Source organism: Leptopilina boulardi, unplaced genomic scaffold (assembly GCF_019393585.1).
Source record: "Leptopilina boulardi isolate dan_hultmark-lab unplaced genomic scaffold, ZJU_Lbou_2.1 LbouV2_266, whole genome shotgun sequence".
NCBI classification, from domain to species: domain Eukaryota; kingdom Metazoa; phylum Arthropoda; class Insecta; order Hymenoptera; family Figitidae; genus Leptopilina; species Leptopilina boulardi.
Window position 1 is genome coordinate 2,971,239 of NW_026137825.1, and position 19,402 is coordinate 2,990,640.

General features: G+C 25.0%; 4 protein-coding genes across 8 annotated transcripts in view; 1 reads left to right on the top strand and 3 right to left on the bottom strand.

Annotated features, from left to right (window-relative positions):
* The window catches only part of LOC127281107 (leucine--tRNA ligase, cytoplasmic), a 31,422-nt gene extending 26,567 nt beyond the window's left edge, over window positions 1-4,855 (top strand). The window contains exons 6-10 of one of the 2 annotated variants that reach the window (XM_051304619.1): window positions 954-1,205; window positions 1,318-1,533; window positions 1,617-1,845; window positions 2,276-2,506; window positions 4,665-4,855. In XM_051304619.1, the coding sequence (XP_051160576.1) occupies window positions 954-1,205; window positions 1,318-1,533; window positions 1,617-1,845; window positions 2,276-2,487 (909 nt within the window). In that variant the 3' untranslated portion in view covers window positions 2,488-2,506; window positions 4,665-4,855. Of the gene's footprint in view, window positions 1-953; window positions 1,206-1,317; window positions 1,534-1,616; window positions 1,846-2,275; window positions 2,665-4,664 lie in introns of those variants that run through there. The other variant, XM_051304618.1, reaches the window with a different exon arrangement.
* On the bottom strand, window positions 2,345-6,682 carry LOC127281141 (homocysteine S-methyltransferase YbgG-like). Of its 2 annotated transcripts, none has more exons than XR_007842932.1 (3): window positions 6,265-6,682; window positions 4,040-4,758; window positions 2,345-2,487 (listed from the first exon to the last, which is right to left on the bottom strand). XR_007842932.1 is itself a non-coding variant. In XM_051304677.1 (3 exons), the coding sequence occupies exons 1-3, from the start codon at window positions 6,571-6,573 to the stop codon at window positions 2,484-2,486; spliced, it is 957 nt and encodes a 318-aa protein (XP_051160634.1). In that variant the 5' UTR covers window positions 6,574-6,682; the 3' UTR covers window positions 2,353-2,483. The 2 variants fall into 2 exon arrangements, 1 of the variants encoding a protein (XP_051160634.1); XM_051304677.1 differs by having other exon boundaries at window positions 2,353-2,487; window positions 4,115-4,758.
* Window positions 6,683-6,711: 29 nt separating this feature from the next.
* On the bottom strand, window positions 6,712-13,059 carry LOC127281140 (uncharacterized). The gene is made up of 3 exons (XM_051304676.1): window positions 12,429-13,059; window positions 9,208-9,877; window positions 6,712-6,729 (listed from the first exon to the last, which is right to left on the bottom strand). The coding sequence occupies exons 1-2, from the start codon at window positions 12,733-12,735 to the stop codon at window positions 9,210-9,212; spliced, it is 975 nt and encodes a 324-aa protein (XP_051160633.1). The 5' UTR covers window positions 12,736-13,059; the 3' UTR covers window positions 6,712-6,729; window positions 9,208-9,209.
* Window positions 13,060-13,685: 626 nt separating this feature from the next.
* The window catches only part of LOC127281101 (phosphatidylinositol 4-phosphate 3-kinase C2 domain-containing subunit beta), a 33,703-nt gene continuing 27,986 nt past the window's right edge, over window positions 13,686-19,402 (bottom strand). For all 3 annotated transcript variants that reach the window (XM_051304604.1, XM_051304602.1, XM_051304603.1), the window contains 3 exons: window positions 18,179-18,375; window positions 17,567-17,814; window positions 13,686-15,813 (listed from right to left, as the gene is read on the bottom strand). In XM_051304604.1, coding sequence (XP_051160561.1) covers window positions 15,640-15,813; window positions 17,567-17,814; window positions 18,179-18,375 — 619 coding nt within the window. In that variant the 3' untranslated portion in view covers window positions 13,686-15,639. The remainder of the gene's footprint in view (window positions 15,814-17,566; window positions 17,815-18,178; window positions 18,376-19,402) is intronic.

The window sequence follows — 19,402 nt, forward strand, 5'->3', positions numbered from 1 at the left end:
TCCGCTGGACCAATCAAAAAGTGCGCCATACATTTTTTGTTCAGAACTTTCTTCTAATTACTATGGCGGTATTCCCGAACGATTATCTCGCGAATTTAATTTTTCGAAAATTTTTCCGAATTTGTTTTCTAGTTTATGTCAGCATCCGCTGGACCAATCAAAAAGTGCGCCATACATTTTTTGTTCAGAACTTTTTGACTATTTTTTTGGTGTTATTCTTGAGCGATTAGGTCGCAAATTTAATTTTTTGAAAATTTTTCCAAAATGTTTTGAAGTGTAGCTCAGCCTCCGCTGGACCAATCAAAAAGTGCGCCATACATTTTTTGTTCGAAACTTTTTCCCTATTTTATTGGAGGTATTCCCGAACGATTATCTCGCGAATTAAGTTTTTCGAAAATTTTTCCAAAATATTTTTGAGTGTAGCTCACCATCTGCTGGACCAATCAAAAAGTGCGCTATACATTTAACAAAAGTTTTTCTTTGAAAATTTGAAAAGACAATCTTTGCTTTACCAAACAAAATGGTAGTTGCATAATACCAAGAAAAGTAATTGCTGAGAAAAAACAATTTCTATCAAAATGAGGGTTATAATAATAGTAATTATAATAATTACTATCAACGGTTATTTATTTTATTTTTGTATAATTTAATTTGTCAACGCTGGGCTTTTAAAAGATTAAAAATTAATCTCGTTTAGAAAAAATATAATCACGTCAAAAGATTGTTTTTAAATTATTTCTTTAAAAAAGTAAGTCGATTTTTTTGCATATTAAAAAAGTAGATATTTGAAATATTTATTTTTATTTAGAAAAATTTCACATCTGTGTATATATTTTTTTTCGAATTTTTTTAATTGAAATCAAATTTGTTTTTATGGGAATTTTCTTTTCTTTTTTTAAGTAAATATAATTTGTGGGCATAAAAAAAAAATGAAAAATCGATTATTTTTGCAGCCAAACAGTGCTCTAAGTGCAAGATGGCCAAAAGCAGGTGAAATAAAACAAAATTTAATAAAATCATCACAATATTTAATGGACGCTGCACATTCGTTTAGATTATTTTTAAAAAATCACATGACACCACCAAAAAGTAAGGACAAGACAAAAATAATTGTGGAAAAACCAAATACTGCAATTATTTGGGTGGCAAAAACTTTCCCACGTTGGCAAAGTATCGTTCTCACTACAATGAAAGACCTCTATAATGTAAGGAATTTTTTTGTTCACTATTTTATGAATTTTATTTTATTATTTTAAAATAAAAAAATTTCTACTATTTTTATTTTATTTATTATTTATAAACAAAATATTTTTGTAGAAAAATGGAGGAAAATTGCCCGACAATAAAGTGATATCAACTGCTTTGAATTTGGAAGTTGAATTAAAGAAATATATGAAAAAAGTAATGCCATTTGTTCAGGCGACAAGGGAGAAAATTGAATTGATTGGAGTTAAAGCATTTCAATTGACTCTCGATTTTGACGAAGCTGATGTATTGGAGAAGAATAAAAAATATATTTCCGATACTTTAGACGTAAGTTGTATAGTTTTTTTTTTTCTCAATAATGAAAGTAAAAAATTTTTAAATATTTGGGTAATTTTTTTTTTTTTTTTAAGTTGGAAAAAGTGGAAATAAAATTCACAGACGAAGCGCCAGAAAAAACAAAAGAGGAATGTTGTCCTGGTGCACCTTACATTAGTTTTTTCACTCAACCAGGAATATTTGTAAATATTTCAAATCCTGTACCATGTAATGGTTTATTCACAACTTCGGTGAAGGTTGTCGATGGCGATAGTGTAGCAAATGTAATTTCTAAAATTGCGAAAGGAAATAAGCGAATTGAAGGTAATTATTTTTAATATATCAAAAGGGGAAATTAATTTTATTGATTCGTTAATTTAGTATTTTTCTATTTTCTATTATTTTATTACTATTTTATTTTTTTACTATTCAATTTTTTTACTATTCTATTATTTTATCATTCTATTATTTTATCATTCTATTATTTTATCATTCTATTATTTTATTATTATTTATACCTTTGTTATTATTTATAATTTTCTTAATTCATCTTAAATTCTCTTCTTTACTTTATTCGTCTTTAATTTATCGAAAAAATTTATTTATTTAATAATTAAATTTTGTTTCTTTATTTTTGTTGTTTTTTTTTGTTGAAATTTTTTGTTGAAATTTTGTCTTTATTTATTTCTATTTTTATTTTATTATATTTTTTATTTTTTTTTGCTTTATTTATTTATTTCTTTTTTTCTTATAGACTCAAAATCCCTGGTCCTGCAACGATTCGATGACACAATTCTAGGTCCAAGAACAATACCAAATCCATCGAGTCCAATGAAGGGCAAAAAGGAATTATCAAATGATGCCACTTTTAAAGTGGATTTGGATAAAGATGTCGTGTTTGTTGAACGTGAACCAGGAAAATTTATCAATATTGAAAAACAACTCAATTATACAGTGCGTAGTTAACTAAAGAAAAAAAAGAAAAGTTAAGTGAAAAAATTTTATTTTCTATTTTCTATATTTATCCAAAGTGACTGATAGGATTTAAAAAAAAGAAAAAGAATTATTGAAATATTTTGCAAGTTATTACATTCTCTTCGTTTTTCTTCATCTTCTATTTTAATAAAGATAATTTTACTCGTACTAAGCGAATTTCATTTTGAAATTGAGGAGAGATAATGACTTAATTACCAATTGCAACATAATTTAATAATAATAATAATAATTAATATTAATTTAACAATATTAGAATTTTTTTTCGAATGGTTTACATAATTCTTTTTTTCAATTTTCGTTACAATTTATTTGATATTTTCTCATAAATGTTGAGTTTTTTAAAAATTTTTTTTTACGAAATTTCAATGAAACTACATCCAAATTTTTGTATATTAGATTCTTATTTTAAAATTTATTTTTATTTAAATAAAATTTTGCTATTGAAAACATTTTCATTTAAACAAATTTTATTTTTTTATTTAACAAAATTTTCCATTTCATGTAATTTTTTATATTGTCTTATTTTTATTTAACGGAATTTTCATTTAGCCGATTTTTCATTTAACCGAATTTTCTTTTCATCATTAAACATTTTAATTGAATTTGAATTTTAAAAAAACTTTTTTTTATCAAAATTTATATATAGGAAAATTTTTATCAGGTCAAATATTTATTAAGCAGCATTTTCTATTTAGAAAATTGATTTGATAAATTAAAAAAATTTCAATTTTTTTTTTGTAATTTGTTTTTGATAAATAAAAATGTTTCGTTTTAAATTAAAAATTCATTGGAAAATTTTGTTTAATAAAATTTTTTTGGCAAAATGAATATAAATTGTGTTTAAAAAATATTGAATCCGGTATGGAAATTTTTTTTTTTTTTTTTGGTTGCTAAATTGAAAATTCTTTTAAAATAAGAATTTATTTACACAAAGAAAAGTTAAATATAAAAATTCTTAGTTTTGAGAAATTAGTTTCATTGTAAATTTTCTACTTTATTTGAAATTTTGTATTAATTTAATAAAAATTAAGTTATCAATATTTTTCTTTTAATTCTTTCGCTAAATTCGAAAGTCGATAATTTGGAATTCAATGCCAGGGGGAAAAATTCTTATAATTTTTTTTAGTATTCGTCACTAAAAAATAATATTGATAAAAAAAATTCTTTTTAAAATTTCCGTGTTTATAATATTCATAAAGCGTTCCTTTTTTTTTGCATACATCGGTTTTAGTCAATATAAATTGATAAGAACGCCAAGATTTTCGTGCATTAAATCATCATTGCTCCACATTACATTTGAATAATACAAATGATAATTTTAAATTGTCATTATTCTCGTTAATCCGATATTATATGCCTTAAATTGAGGACAAAATGATATTGAAACTGAATTTAAAATATTATAAAATATTATAAAATATATAAAATATTATATACAAATTTTATATATTTTTATATACAATGTATATAATATAAATAGTAAAAAATAGAAAGTATTTTAATAGCCACAAAAAAAAATTACCTTACGAACATAATTTTCCTTTCTTTTTTTTTCTTTTTTAATGAAAAATTTATTTCCTAAAAAAAAAATTCTTACTTATTCCCATGATAATTATCAATTTGTGCCTTAATTTTTTTAATTGTTGTTACATTTGTTCGACAGCATCCGCCAATAAAACGAACGCCAAGATCGAGCCATTCGTGTATAAATTTTTCCGGTGGCAATGTATTACATTCAAAGCGCCAACCTTCGGGTACAGAATATTTTTCACCACTATTTGGATAGACAATAAGTGGTATAAAATCATTATTAGCCGTTTTTGAATTAATATTACTAAGTAGAGGTGTGACAAATTTTGGTGCAATACAATTGACGCCAATTGCAAGAATTTGTCCGGGTAGTGCTTGCTTATAGCAGCGTATTGCTGTTTCTTTGAAATTTGTACCGTCAGCTAAATTTTCACCATCGTCACGACATGAAAATGCAAGCCAAGCTTTTGTCTCCGGGTAATTGCGTAATAATTCAATAAGTGCATTGGCCTCAGTTGCACATGGAATTGTTTCCAATGCAAGCATATCGACACCGGCATTTATTAATGTTTCAATTCGTGGTCGATGCCAATTTATTAATTTTTCATGGGTTACAGTTTTTGCATAGGCACCAGTATATTCTGAGGCGTCGTGAAGTGCAGCTCCATATGGTCCACATGAGCCCGCTATCAATGGTTTTCGATTTATCTGCTGTTTAGTTGAGAAAAATAAAAAATTAACAATTTTTTTTTTTCGAAACGATTTTCAGTCACACGATATTAAAATAAATTTGTTTCTTCTTTTGGGAGAGAGGAAAAAATTTTTATTTTTCCCTCCCTAAAAAAAAAAAAAATGTCTATTACCTGATTTATTAATTTTATTTATTTATTTAATCACAATAATATTTTGTAAATAATTTTCCATTTTTTTTTCTTATTTTTCTAATTTAAATTTGTTTTTCTCTTTTCAATATTCAATTGTTTTCCGAATTTAAGAGAAATTTAAAAACCAAATAAATTTACAGACAAAATTATAATATCAGTTAAAAAAAAAATCAGTAAAAAATTTAAAAATAAAAATTACAAAATTATTTTTTGGTGAAAAAATTCAGGTATATAAAATTTATTTCAATAAATAAAAATTGTGATTAAATAAATAAATTTTAAAAGAGGCAGACAATTGGTAAACAAATTGTATTTAAAAATAAATTTTCACAAAATTTTTAACAAAAATAAGGAAAAAATTATCGAAAAAAAAAAAAAAAAAAATTTTGCTAATAAATTTATTCAGTGAAACGAAAAGAATTTATTTAAAAAAATAAACAGAAAAGAAAATTTAACAAAGAAGTAGAGAAAAGTCAATAACCTGAGGATTGACAAAAGAAGATAATATTATTTTTTTTTTTTTATCGAAAACAGAGTCCAGACGAGGAAATTCATCAAAGAGATAAAAAAAATATATATGTATACTTCTTAAATTATCGAATAAGAAAAATTTAAAAAAAAATAGAATAAAAATTAATAAATAAAAATATAGGGGAAACATTTTTTTATGTTAAAAATAAAATTTTTAAACAAATTTTGGAAAAAAAAATAACGAAGAGGAGCAAAATAATTAAAAAAAAAAATAAAGAAATAAAAATAAAATAAATAAAAAAATTAAACATAATTTTTAAAATAAAAAATGAAATTTTTTGAGAAAAATTTTTAAAATAAGGAGAAGAGCAGTAAAAAAAAATTTAGAAGAAAAATAAAATATTTCTAAATTTGTTTTTACTACTTTGTAATAATTTGTATTCTTATAAAATATTTGTTGACGTAAATAATGAAATTTGAAAACAAATTTTTGAAAAAACGAATAAAAATATTTTTTTTTGATAGCGAAAAAAAATTCTAGTTTTTTTTCTACTTTCTTAATTTTTTCAATTTTTTTTTCTTTATTATTTTTACATAAATTTTTTTTTTCAATTTTCGTTTATATTTAATTTATTTTTCATTTGTCAATATTTTCCTCAAGTTATTAATTTTTCGAAAAATTATACTTCTTTGTTAAAAAAATTAAGAGAAAATCTATTTTCATATTCAAATAACACAGAATAGTCAATATTTAACAATAAACAATTAATATAGCAAAAGAAGAAAAAAAAATAAGAAAAGAAAAAAAAAATAAAATAAAAGCATTTAAAAAATTGTTATTTATATTTTTCAATTTAATTACATATTCATTTTCTTCAGTAAATATAGACACAGCACGTTTGGCAAGATCCACAGCATCATGAATAAGTTTAAGACTCTCGTAACGCGATATATTCATATATTTGACAAAGCCAGTGATTGTTGCCTGATAAGTGTTTGTTTGAATAATATCAGAACCGGCACGCAAAAAATCTAAATGCGTTGATAAAACGGATGTTGGATCGGTAGCGAGAAATTTTGCCGTCCATAATGGATCACCATCAATTTTATCACCGACATGAGTTGATAATTGCGTTGAAAAACCGCCGTCGAGTAGTTTTACACTTGACATCTTTAAGAGGACTGATGATTGAAAATCGAGGAAAAGAAGACGAAGAAGAAAAAGAAGAAGAACGATTTTCACGAGGCACACTCACAAAAGTGTAGTCATTGTGATGATAACATATATGTAATATGTATTCATATTTCTTTTCCACCTTCATCTGACCTTTAACAATGATCATAATTATTATTTCAAAGTTCAATTCTCATATATACATATGATTGATAAATAATATATGAATATAGAGAGAGAGAGAGAGAAAGAGAGCGTGCGTCATGTTTGGAAAATTACGACCCGTCTGCAATTCACTGATGACGATGATGAAATCTCGAATTGTATATTTAAAAAAAAATTACAATGATAACAAAAACACACAAAACGTTAAAGAACGTTCAACCACGTTATTTTCGTCAATTTTTATTTTTTTTAAGTACTTACAATTTTTTTAGTGACACCGAATTTGGAATTTCAAATTATCGAATTTATATTTAGTCAGAATTTTATAAAATAGAAAAATTTATATAATTTGGATCAAAATAATTACAAGAATCATTTTTTTGACGTCGAATTCCAAATTATCGAATTTATATTTAGCCGAGTATTTAGCAGAATTTTATAAAATAGAAAAATTTATATTTGGATCAAAATAATAAGAAGAATAATTTTTTGACGTCGAATTCCAAATTATCGAATTTATATTTAGCCGAGTGTTTAGCAGAATTTTATAAAATAGAAAAATTTATATTTGGATCAAAATAATTACAAGAATAATTTTTTGACGTCGAATTCCAAATTATCGAATTTAAATTTAGCCTCAGAATTTTATAAAATAGAAAAATTTATATTTGGATCAAAATAATTACAAGAATAATTTTTTGACGTCGAATTCCAAATTATCGAATTTAAATTTAGCCTCAGAATTTTATAAAATAGAAAAATTTATATTTGGATCAAAATAATTACAAGAATAATTTTTTGACGTCGAATTCCAAATTATCGAATTTAAATTTAGCCTCAGAATTTTATAAAATAGAAAAATTTATATTTGGATCAAAATAATAAGAAGAATAATTTTTTGACGTCGAATTCCAAATTATCGAATTTATATTTAGCCGAGTGTTTAGCAGAATTTTATAAAATAGAAAAATTTATATTTGGATCAAAATAATTACAAGAATAATTTTTTGACGTCGAATTCCAAATTATCGAATTTAAATTTAGCCTCAGAATTTTATAAAATAGAAAAATTTATATTTGGATCAAAATAATTACAAGAATCATTTTTTTTTGACGTCGAATTCCAAATTATCGAATTTCTATTTCGTTTATACCTTTTATAATCGACCAAAATAATTACTGAAATAATTTTTTGAATTCAAATTATAAATTCCTGATTTTCTATATAATAGCGGAAGAATTTTATAAAATTGGCAAAATTTATATTGGACCAAATTTTCAAAACTAGAAATTTTTCAGACGCATGATTATGTATTAAAAATCATTACACTTAAGAATTTTCATTTTTTGAAATTTCATTTTTTATAATTATTTTTGAACCGAATTTTTATTTTTTTTTGAATTCTAATTTTGCAGAATTTTCATTAAACCGATTTTCTATATTACAGAATTTTTATATAACCAAAAATTCAAAGAGAATTTTTATTTGTTCGAATTTTTATTTGTCAGAATTTTCAGTTGCTCGAATTTTCATTTAACATAATAGGCATTTGAAAGAATTTTTATTCTGCAGAATTTCATTGCATAGAATTTTCATTTTTTTATCTTTCAGATGAATTTTCATTTATTCGAATTATTATTTGATAAAATTTCCATAAAACCGATTTTTCTGCAAAATTTTTACTAAACCGGAAAATCATTTAACAGAATTTCTAATTGATATTAATTTTCATTTGTCCGAAATTGCAAATGACCGAACAAACAATCGATTTTGGCGCAATATTTAAAATCAACCAATCACAATTTTATGGATAATTTTTGATTGGTTAATAATTTAAAAATCGCGCCAAAATCGATTGTTGCTACGGTCATTTGCAATTTCGGACAAATAAAAATTCTATCAGTTAGAAATTCTGTTAAATGATTTTTCGGTTAAGTTAAAAATTCTTTAGTATGAAAAATCGGTTATATGGAAAATTTTATCAATCAATAATAATTCGAACAAATGAAAATTCACCTGAAAAAAATAAAATGAAAATTCTGTGCAATTAAATTCTATCCAATAAAAATTCGAACAAATCAAAAAATTCTGTGAAATGATTTTTCGGTTATATAAAAATTCTGTAATATAGAAAATCGTTTTGATGAAAATTCTCCAAAAATACTAATACGAATAAATAAAAATTCAGTTCAAAAATAATTATAAATGAAATTCCATAAAATGAAAATTCTAATTGATTTTTAGAACATAATCATACGTCACGAATTTTTATTAACAGAATTTTCAATTTAACCAATCAGATTTCTCCATTAATTTTGAGAAAATTTTGGAAAAATTTTTTATTCCCCTAAATTCGAATTTAGAAAAATTTAATAATAATAATAATTATTAATTTAAACATTTTTTTTTTTTTATTCAATTATTAAAAATAGAGAGAATTTTTCACAAATGAAAATTTCACATACTTTTAAACATTAATTTCCCTCTCGTCCTTCCAGGCTTGAATTTCATCAGCAATTTTCTTGAGATTCGTAACATTTGTACGACAACATCCACCAATGTATCGTACACCAAGATCAATCCATTCTTTCACAAAATATTCCGATGGCAATGAGTCTTGGACCATTTTCCATTTTTTCTCATTGGGAAAATATTTTTCACCACTATTTGCATAAACAATCAATGGAATAAAATCCCTCGCTTCACTATTAATGCCCTTAAATAGTGAAGTGACAATTTTTGGTAAAAGACAATTGACACCAATTGCCAAAATTTGATTAGGTTGAGATCTATTGTAACATTGAATTGCCGTTTCTTGAAAATTAGAACCATCGGCAATATTATTGCCATCCTCACGACATGAAAATGAAAGCCACGCTTTTATTGTGGGAAATTCGCTTTTTAGTAAATTAACGAGTGCATCGCCTTCCTCGCGACAGGGAATTGTTTCCAATGCAAGTAGATCAACGCCAGCGTCAATAAGGGCTTTTATTCGAATTCGATGAAAATCAAGGAGTATAGTTGGTGAAATCGATTTTCCATATAGTCCAGTGTACTCGGAGCCATCGTGTTGTGCTGCTCCATATGGTCCACATGCACCGGCAATTAGTGGATTTTTATTCGGTACATCAGTGTCTAAAAGAAAGTGTAGAAAAAATATTATTTTAACATTTTTTTCAAAAAAACTGGGTTTGTCTTTTTGAATTTTGAAAATCCAACTTTAGATTCGTAATCAGCGACCTGAAAAACCCCCGAGTAACAAGTTTCAAGCGAATTCGAGCAATTTTACTATTTTTCTTCCACCATTTTGGATCCGCCATTTTGAATTTTGAAAAACCGATACCGAATTTGTAATCAGCGACCCCGAAAACCCCCGAGTGACAAATTTTACGTAAATTTAACGAATTTAAAAAAAATTATCCGCCATATTGGATCCGCCATTTTGAATTTTGAAAAACCGATATCGTAATCGTAATCAGCGACCCCGAAAACCCACAAGTAACAAGTTTCAATTAAATCCGTTGAATTTTTTCAAAAATTATCCGCCATATTGGATCCGCCATTTTGAATTTTAAAAAACCGATACCGTAATCGTAATCAGCGACCCCGAAAACCCCCGAGTAACAAGGTTCAATTAAATCCGTTAGATTTTTTCAAATATTTCCGCCATATTAGATTCGCCATTTTGAATTTTGAAAATCCAACTTCAGATTCGTAATCAGCGACCCCGAAAACCCCCGAGTTACAAGTTTCAATTAAATCCGTTGAATTTTTTCAAAAATTTTCGCCATATTAGGTCCGCCATTTTGAATTTTGAAAAACTAGTATCATATTCGTAATCAGCGAGCACGAAAACCCCCGAGTAACAAGTTTCAAGCGAATACGAGCAATTTCAAATTTTTTTCTTCAGCCATATTGAAACCGCCATTTTGAATTTTTAAAAACCGATACCGATTTCATAATTAGCGACCCCGAAAACTCCCAAGTAACAAGTTTTAATTAAAAATCTGTCAAATTTTTAAAAAATTCCCGCCATATTGGATCCGACATTTTGAATTTTGAAAAACTAACATCGATTTCGTAATCAGCGATCCCGAAAACCCCCTGTGTAACAAGGTTCAATTAAATCCGTTGGATTTATTCAAATATTTCCGCCATATTAGATCCGCCATTTTGAATTTTGAAAATCCAACTTTAGATTCGTAATCAGCAACCCCGAAACCCCCCGAAGTAACAAGTTTCAAGCGAATTCGAGCAATTTTACTTTTTTCTTCCAACATTTTGGATCCGCCATTTTGAATTTTGAAAAACTAACATCGGATTCGTAAACAGTGACCCCAAAAACCCCCGAACAATCATTTTCAAGTGAATCAAAACAATTTTTAATTTTTTTTTCCTCCATATTGGATCCGCCATTTTGAATTTTGAAAATCTGAGATCAAATTCGTAATTAGCGAACCCAAAAATCCCCCGAGTGACAAATTTTACGTAAATTTGACAAATTTAAAAAAAAATTATCCGCCATATTGGATCCGCCATTTTGAATTTTAAAAAACCGATACCGTAATCGTAATCAGCGACCCCGAAATCCCCCAAGTAACAAGTTTCAATTAAATCCGTTGAATTTTTTCAAAAATGTCCGCCATATTAGGTCCGACATTTTGAATTTTGAGAAACTAGTATCATATTCGTAATCAGCGACCCCGAAAACCTCCGAGTAACAAGGTTCAATTAAATCCGTTGGATTTTTTCAAATATTTCCGCCATATTAGATTCGCCATTTTGAATTTTGAAAATCCAACTTTAGATTCGTAATCAGCGACCTAAAAAAAAACCCCCGATTAACAAGTTTCAAGCGAATCAAAACAATTTTTAATTTTTTCTTCCTCCATATTGGATCCGACATTTTGAATTTTGAAAATCTGAGATCAAATTCGTAATTAGCGACCCCAAAAATCCCCCAAGTGACAAATTTTACATAAATTTGAAAAATTTATCCGCCATTTTGAATTTTGAAAAACCGATACCGTAATCGTAATCAGCGACCCTGAAATCCCCAAAGTAACGAGTTTCAATTAAATCCGTTGAATTTTTTCAAAAATGTCCGCCATATTAGGTCCGCCATTTTGAATTTTGTGAAACTAGTATCAAATTCGTAATCAGTGACCCCAAAAACCCCCGAGTAACAAGTTTTTGGTAATTTTGTTTAATTTTTTAAAAAATATCCGCCATATTGGATCCGACATTTTGAATTTTCAAAATCCAACTTCGGATTCGTAATTACCAACTCCTCCCCCTTCGCAAGTAACTAGTTTCAAGCGAATTTGTTGAATTTAAAAAAATATGGCTTTACCCCCCCCCTAAAAAAAATTCGTTTCTACGCCCCTGTTTATTTTTTTTTTGAAAACAGTTTAAAAATTAAATTTGCAAATCTAAAAAATGCAAAATATCGAATTTTTCGAACAAATCCAAAAGTTATAGAATAAATAATAAATTTTTAAAATAAAATAATTTCATAATATTACGTATATATATAATTGCGATTTTAATTTTGTCCAACATAACCTAAAAATTGTTTTTCTTTTTCTTATTTTCAAAGAAACTTAATATAGTTGCGATTTTAATTTTGTCCAACATAACCTAAAAATTGTTTTTTTTTCTTTTTCTTATTTTCAAAGAAACTTACCTTTTGTTTCCTCTTTATAAATTTCAATTGCTCTTTGTGCAAGTTTTACAGCACTTTTAATTAAATTAATACTCTCTTCCTCGGTTTTATTGAGATATTTAATAAAACCGGTAACAGAAGCTTGATATGTATTTGTACAAATAATATTACATCCTGCACGTAAAAAATCAAGATGCATTGCCAAAATAGCATTAGGATTTGTAACTAAAAATCTCGCTGTCCATAATGGATCACCATCGATTTTTTCACCAACATGCGATGATAATTGATAAGCTAAACTACTGTCCAATAATGTTATTTTCGTCATTATTTTATAACGTAATATTCACTTTTTATTCACTTGTTGCTTTTTTAAATTTTCAAATTTCAACAATTTTATTAATTTTCGCCGCAAGTAGGAGAAAATTTACTTCTTTTTTTTTCAAATAAAAAACTTCTTTTTATAAATTATAATTCAAACAAATTCTTTTCACAAGCAAGAGAAAATTATTTTGTTTTCTTTTATATCTTAAAAAGAAGATAATTTATTCGTGCAAAAATTCAACTTAAGCAATAATAAATTTAAAAAAAAAACACACGATTTCAATTTGCGATAAACAAAGAATGAATGGAAATATCTATAAGTCGTAGTAGTGTGAACAGATGAGAATTCTCCTCCCCACTATGTTTCCATCCACAAACACACATATACTTATGTAGGTGAGTTTCTTTTCTGCTTTTATCTAATTTCAGATAAAATGAAATTAAAAATTATAGCTTTCAATTAAAGAAATATAAATATAACTAAATTTTATTTTATCTCATTAAAAATTTTTTTTTATTAATAATTAAGTTTTTATGTATTAAATTCTAATTTATTATTTAATCTGAAAATTATCTACAATAAATTATTATCAACATCGCCCAAACTTGGAAACAATTTTGTAAGGATATTGGAAAGTAATTTTCTATGAATTATTATTAAAAAAAAAAAAAAAAAACAAATTTAGCCATCGAAGAATTCAAATTTAAAAAAATGACGCGCCACTTCCAGTTCCATATTCTCAGCGCTGATTGGCTGAAATTATTACTCGCTGGAAGTGGCGCGCGTAAACCCTTTTAAATTCAAAATTATAAGTTTTTTTTTTTATAATTTATATAGAAATTTTATTTTCGTTATTAGTTTCTAGCAATTAGAAAGAAAAAAAAAGTGGAAAAGACTACCACTGAATTAATTATTAATATTCTATTTTTTAAATTAAATTCAACAGTCAATTATTAGAAGCATACTTAAATTTTTTTTTATTTATTTTTTTTCTCAATAAATATTAATCGATTAGTAATTTACAAAATTTTATAGTGTAGAATAAATTTTTTTTTTTTTTCAAGATTCGTAAAAATTGTCAATTCTCATTTCATATACAAATCACATGTGATATAGAATTTTATACATTTTTCACTGAACTGTGTAGATATGGAAAATGTTTTACAAAAAGTTTTTCTTATTTTTCAAAGAAAATATAAAATATTTAATTTGTCTCTATGCAAATAACTTTTAATGTTTGGTTTTTTTTGTTGCATCCTTTTCTTTTTCTCTTAATAAAAAATAATTTTTAAATTTATTTTAATTAAATTTTTTTAAATCAAAAAAAAAAAAAAAATTTTAAATATTGACTCATATTTACTACGATTCTTTCTTTTTAATTTTTCACATTAGTTTCCAAATCAAAAAAAGTTGTTTGAACAGAAACAAAATTACAAATCCAGAATTAGACGTAAAATTCGATTTTCATTTCATAATTTTTTCGCCTTGAAAAAATAGTTATATACTTTTCAGAATAATATTAATAATAATATTAATAATAATTATAGTTAAAATAGAGATTCCTATTCTAATCAAGTGTATAATAATAATAAATTTAATTAAATTATACTAATTAATTAATTATACAAAAAGTAAATTATAATTCGATTTTTAAAATATTGCCAAATTATTTCAATTAATAATAATAATAATAATTAAATTCACTATATTTCATTGAAAATAAAAACATATTAAAATGTTAATTCATTTCATTAAATAAAGCATAAAAGAGAAGAATAAAATTAATCTCTTTAAAGCCATCGACACTTAATCACTTTTTAAAAAATAGACGAATGACAAACAAATCAATATTGTTCCGACAATACAGAATGACTTCAATTTTTTTTTCTTTATATTTACAAATTTACGCTACGACACATTTCCATATTAAAAAAAAAACAAACAAACAAAAAAGTAAAATACAAAAAAAATAGTAAAAAACAGAACAAAAAAAAATTAAACAAACACAGAAAAAAGAATATTTAAAAAAAATTGTAAAAAAGGGGCAAACATAAAAAAAAATATACAACAAACTTTGAAATCTAGAAAAAAAAATGGAAAAAATAGAAAAAATATAGAAAACAATTTAGAAAAGTTAAAAGAGAAAATATGGAAAACAATTTAGAATAGAAAAAATGACAAAAAGTTTTTAATAAAAAAAATTAAATAGAAAAATAATTTTCAAAACAAAATACTATTTAGAAGAAAAAAAGTAAATTTTTAGAAAATTTCACTGTTATTAGTTTTCTTATTCAAATTTTTTTTTTTCTTGTGTTATCGCGCGCATTTCATTATTATTTGTAAAGCGTGACATTTCTATCTCACTAAAAATTTATCTCTATTTTTTTTCTCTTTCTTTTCCGTTTATCATTTTAAATGTCGTTGTGTCTTATAAAATTTGTTTGTTTTTTTTTCTTCCTTCACATAATTCATTTTTTCTTTTCTTTTCTAGAAAAAAATTGATTTTCCTCCTTTTTTTTGTTTGTTTTTGTTTTTGTTTTAGTACCTTAATTATCACATGTTATATAATATTTGTAATAAAAAATCTGTGCAGGAATTGTGTGTATATAAAATCACAAATCTCTTTAAAGCCGAGGCAATCTTGGCATAAAAAAGAAAAAAGAATTTTTTTTTTCATGAAAAATTTGATTAAATTAAAAAGGGAATAGAAATGTTGTACGAGAACAGCATCGTATATATATATACTAATTTTGTAAAAAAAAAAAAAATACAAAACACTCTAGTAAAAGTGTTTGTTTTTTTTTTACTTCATTTTAGGGGGAAATTTTTTTTACGAGGGAAAAAATTGTCAGCGCAGCTGTAATTTTTTTTTTCGTTTTTCTTTTCTTCACATTTTGTGAATTTTATTCAACGAATACTTCCTAAGGGAAACCATTCAATGGTTTCATTTGTTAAATCAAGTCGTGATAATGGTAGACGAATTCCTCCAAGGAATTCATTTTCCTGAAGGGTATCGTGATTCCATATTGTTGCTTCCAATGTTCTTTCTTTTATCGCGTCCAATGACATTCTATACTCCAACTAAAGAATTTAATTGCAAGATAAATTAGAATTATTCAATATAAAAATTATAAATGTATAAATTATCAAATTGAAACACAAAAATCTACCTTACCGACTAATGGTAAATCAGATTTTTTTTTGGAAAAAATGACCATATAAAAATTACCGACACAGAAATTTACCCTACCAACTAATGGTAAAACAGGTATTTGGAAAAATTACCGTAAAAAATTACATGCAAAGAAATCTACCTTACCGACTGATGGTAAAACAGTTTTTTTAAAAAATGAAAATAGAAAAGTTACCTGTGCAGAAATCTACCTTACCGACTGATATTAAAGCAGATTTTTTGAAAAATAAAATATAAAAACCCTAACATAGGAATCTGCCTTACCGACTGATGGTAAAACAGTTTTTTTTGATGAATGAAAATATAAAAATTTCCTGTACAGAAATCTACCTTACCGACTGATGGTAAAGCAGATTTTTGAGAAATGGAAATATAAAAATTACCAACATAGGAATCTACCTTACTCACTGATGGTAAAGCAGATTTCTTGAAAAATGGGAATATAAAAATTTTTGAACATAGGAATCTGCCTTACCAACTGATGGTAAAACAGTTTTTTGAAAAATGAAAATATAAAAAATTACCCGCGCAGAAATCTACCTTACCGACTGATGGTAAAGCAGATTTTTGAGAAATGGAAATATAAAAATTACCAACATAGAAATCTACCTTATCGACTAATGGTAAAGCAGTTTTTTTGAAAAATGAAAATATAAAAAATTACCAACATAGGAATCTACCTTACCGACTGATGGTAAAACAGTTTTGAAATTTTTGGAAAATTCTTGCAACATTTCTTTACCATCAGTCGGTAAGGTTAATTCCTATGTCGGTAATTGTTTATATTTTTATTTTTCAAAAAACCTGTTTTACCGTCAGTCGGTAAGGCAGATTCCTATATCGGTCGATTTTTATATTTTCATTTTTCAAAAAACCTGTTTTACCGTCAGTCGGTAAGGCAGATTTCTATATCGGTCGTTTTTCATATTTTCATTTTTCAAAAAACCTGTTTTACCCTTAGTCGGTAAAGCAGATTCCTATGTCCGCAAGTTTTTATATTTTCATTTTAAAAAACTGTTTTACCATCAGTTGATAAGGCAAATTCCTATGTTGTTATTTTTTAGTTTTTTCAATTAAACTGTTTTACCACCAGTCGGTAATGTAGATTTATGTGTCGGTAATTTTTATTTTTTGCAAAAACTGTTTTACCATTGGCCGGTAAGGTAGTTTTTCATGTTGGTAATTTTTTAAACTGCCTTTTTTCAAAAAAAAAACTTGTTTTACCCTCAGTCGGTAAAGTAGATTCCTAGGTGAGTAATTTTTTTTATATTCTTTTTATAAATTTTCATCACTTTATACTAAAAAAAAAACGTTTTTTGTTTATAATTTTTTTAAAAAAAGTCGAAAAAATTGCATTTTTATAAAATAAGTCGGAAAAAGTCATAGAATCCGAGGTCTGCAGTTTTTAAATTAAACCAAATAAATAAATAAAAAAAAATGAAGATGCAAAATAGAATTTTATAAATATCTAGTTTTTGAGACAAACGACTCGAGTGTTTAAGTTTCAGCGTGAAATGTAAGTAAAATTTTCTTTTTTTTTTAATGAAAATATGAATTTTTTTTTTTAAATTACGCTTATTTTGCAAATAATAAAAATTTGTGAAATATGTGTTTTAAAAAAGACTTTAAAAAATAACTTACCATTTCCATAAATGATGGATGACAATTTTTCTTGACAACTTTTGTTTTTCTTTTGGTGGCTTTTGTTGGATCGGGTTTTAAATAAACTTTAACGTAAGTATTTGGTTCTTGTGCATTGGCAACTTTTGGCAAACCTCTCGCATGATGAACCATAACACAAAATGTCCCCCTCGTATAGTGAAGAGACAATTTTAGTTGTCCGTTTAATACATTTTCAGGAATTTTCTTCTCCGCCCACCAATTGCCAACTGAAGGAGAAGAAAAAGAAATTGCAAAATTTTATTTTAATTTGAAAATATCTACTATTTAGTATAATAATAATAATAATAATTAATAGTAAATTAATTATTATTAATTCTCCTTTTATTTTCGTATTTCTTAAAATTTGATTATAATTTAATTTTTTTTAATTCTTAAACTACTAAATGCAAGCTAATTTGTTTTTTGTCAAGTTTAAAAATATATAAAACTTACGCCAAAAGAGAACCTTGAAAAAAATTATTTTGGACCTTAAATTTTAAATTTGAATTTGTCTTTGAATTTTTTTTTTTTTTTTTTTTTTAATTTACTGGAATAATAATAAATAAAATAAATAAAAGTAAATAATAATACCTTTAACTTTTCGAAGATGAATGTCATCATTTTGTTGATCGCGCAAAAGTGGATGGAAAAATGTGTAGACTAAATCGCTTTGTGAAATTTCCGGTGCCATTTTAAAAAGACTTAGAAGAAATTTTTCAATGTCAGCTCGACGTTTATCGGCAACTTGTTTTATATTCGATCTTCCAACGCTCATTCCGCTTGATAAACTGAAAATAATTGCAAAAATAACAAAAAAAAAATTAATTTTTTCAAAAATTTATCATTTTTCATCATAAATGTAGAAAATTATTTTTTTCTCTCAATGCATAATAAAATTTTGATAAATTATTTTCCAAAAATTAAAATTGTCAATTTTAATAAAAAACAAAAATTCCATTTGCGTGTCAAAAAAAATAATAATAATAATAATAAAATAAAAAGATAGCAAAAAGAAAATAATTTTTTTTTTAATGCAGATAAAATCAAATTTAGCGGAAAGATTAGATTACATTTAGAGAAAAGAAATCCAAAGTTATTAAAAGAATCAGTTTTTGTCAGATAACAGATAAGATAGTGACTACATTGAATTTTGTGTGCAAAAGCAAAAAAAAGAAAAAAGAAAAGAAAGAAAGTGAATGTGCATTCAAATATGAAAAATCTTCGTTAAAACATTGTTTTCATAGATTAAAAAAAAAATAAATCACTAAACTATCATTAAAAAAAAGTGACAATCTCAAAAAATAATAGTTTAAAAAGAAAAAAAAATAAGAGAATTATTTCCAATAATGGGATCATCAAGTTCACAATTGGAAATGACAAAAACAAAAAAAGACACAAAACAAATGTGGAATCCAGAATTTTATCGTCCTTACAAGGATTTGGAAAGGACGAAAATCTTCTCATCACAAAAGTAAGATCTTTATATAATTATTTTCATTTTTTACTAATTATTATTATTGTTATTATTATTATATTTTTTTTTTATTTTTACTATTATTTTATAATTATTTTTCTAAATTCGTAAATAATAGTAATAATAATAAAAATTATGATTTTTTTCTGTAGAAGCTTGAATATTAAATTAAATATTTTTTTTCAAATCACAGAAATACAAAAGAAGACGTTAAATCGGAAGAAAATCGAACGAGAGTTTAAAATTGGATTTCAACTTCTATTTTTAAGAAAAAATTTTCATAGACGTAACGAATTTTTAATTACTATCGTTTTTAACGTACAGAAATATTTAATTTTTTT

Coding starts and splice junctions, on each gene's coding strand:
- LOC127281141 (XM_051304677.1), bottom strand. CDS start 6,573: ATGTCAAGTGTAAAACTACTCGACGGCGGTTTTTCAACGCAATTATCA. Junction 4,759..6,264: donor TTACTGAAGAAAATGAATAT/GTAATTAAATTG, acceptor TCAACTAAACAG/CAGATAAATCGAAAACCATT.
- LOC127281140 (XM_051304676.1), bottom strand. CDS start 12,735: ATGACGAAAATAACATTATTGGACAGTAGTTTAGCTTATCAATTATCA. Junction 9,878..12,428: donor TTATAAAGAGGAAACAAAAG/GTAAGTTTCTTT, acceptor ACTTTCTTTTAG/ACACTGATGTACCGAATAAA.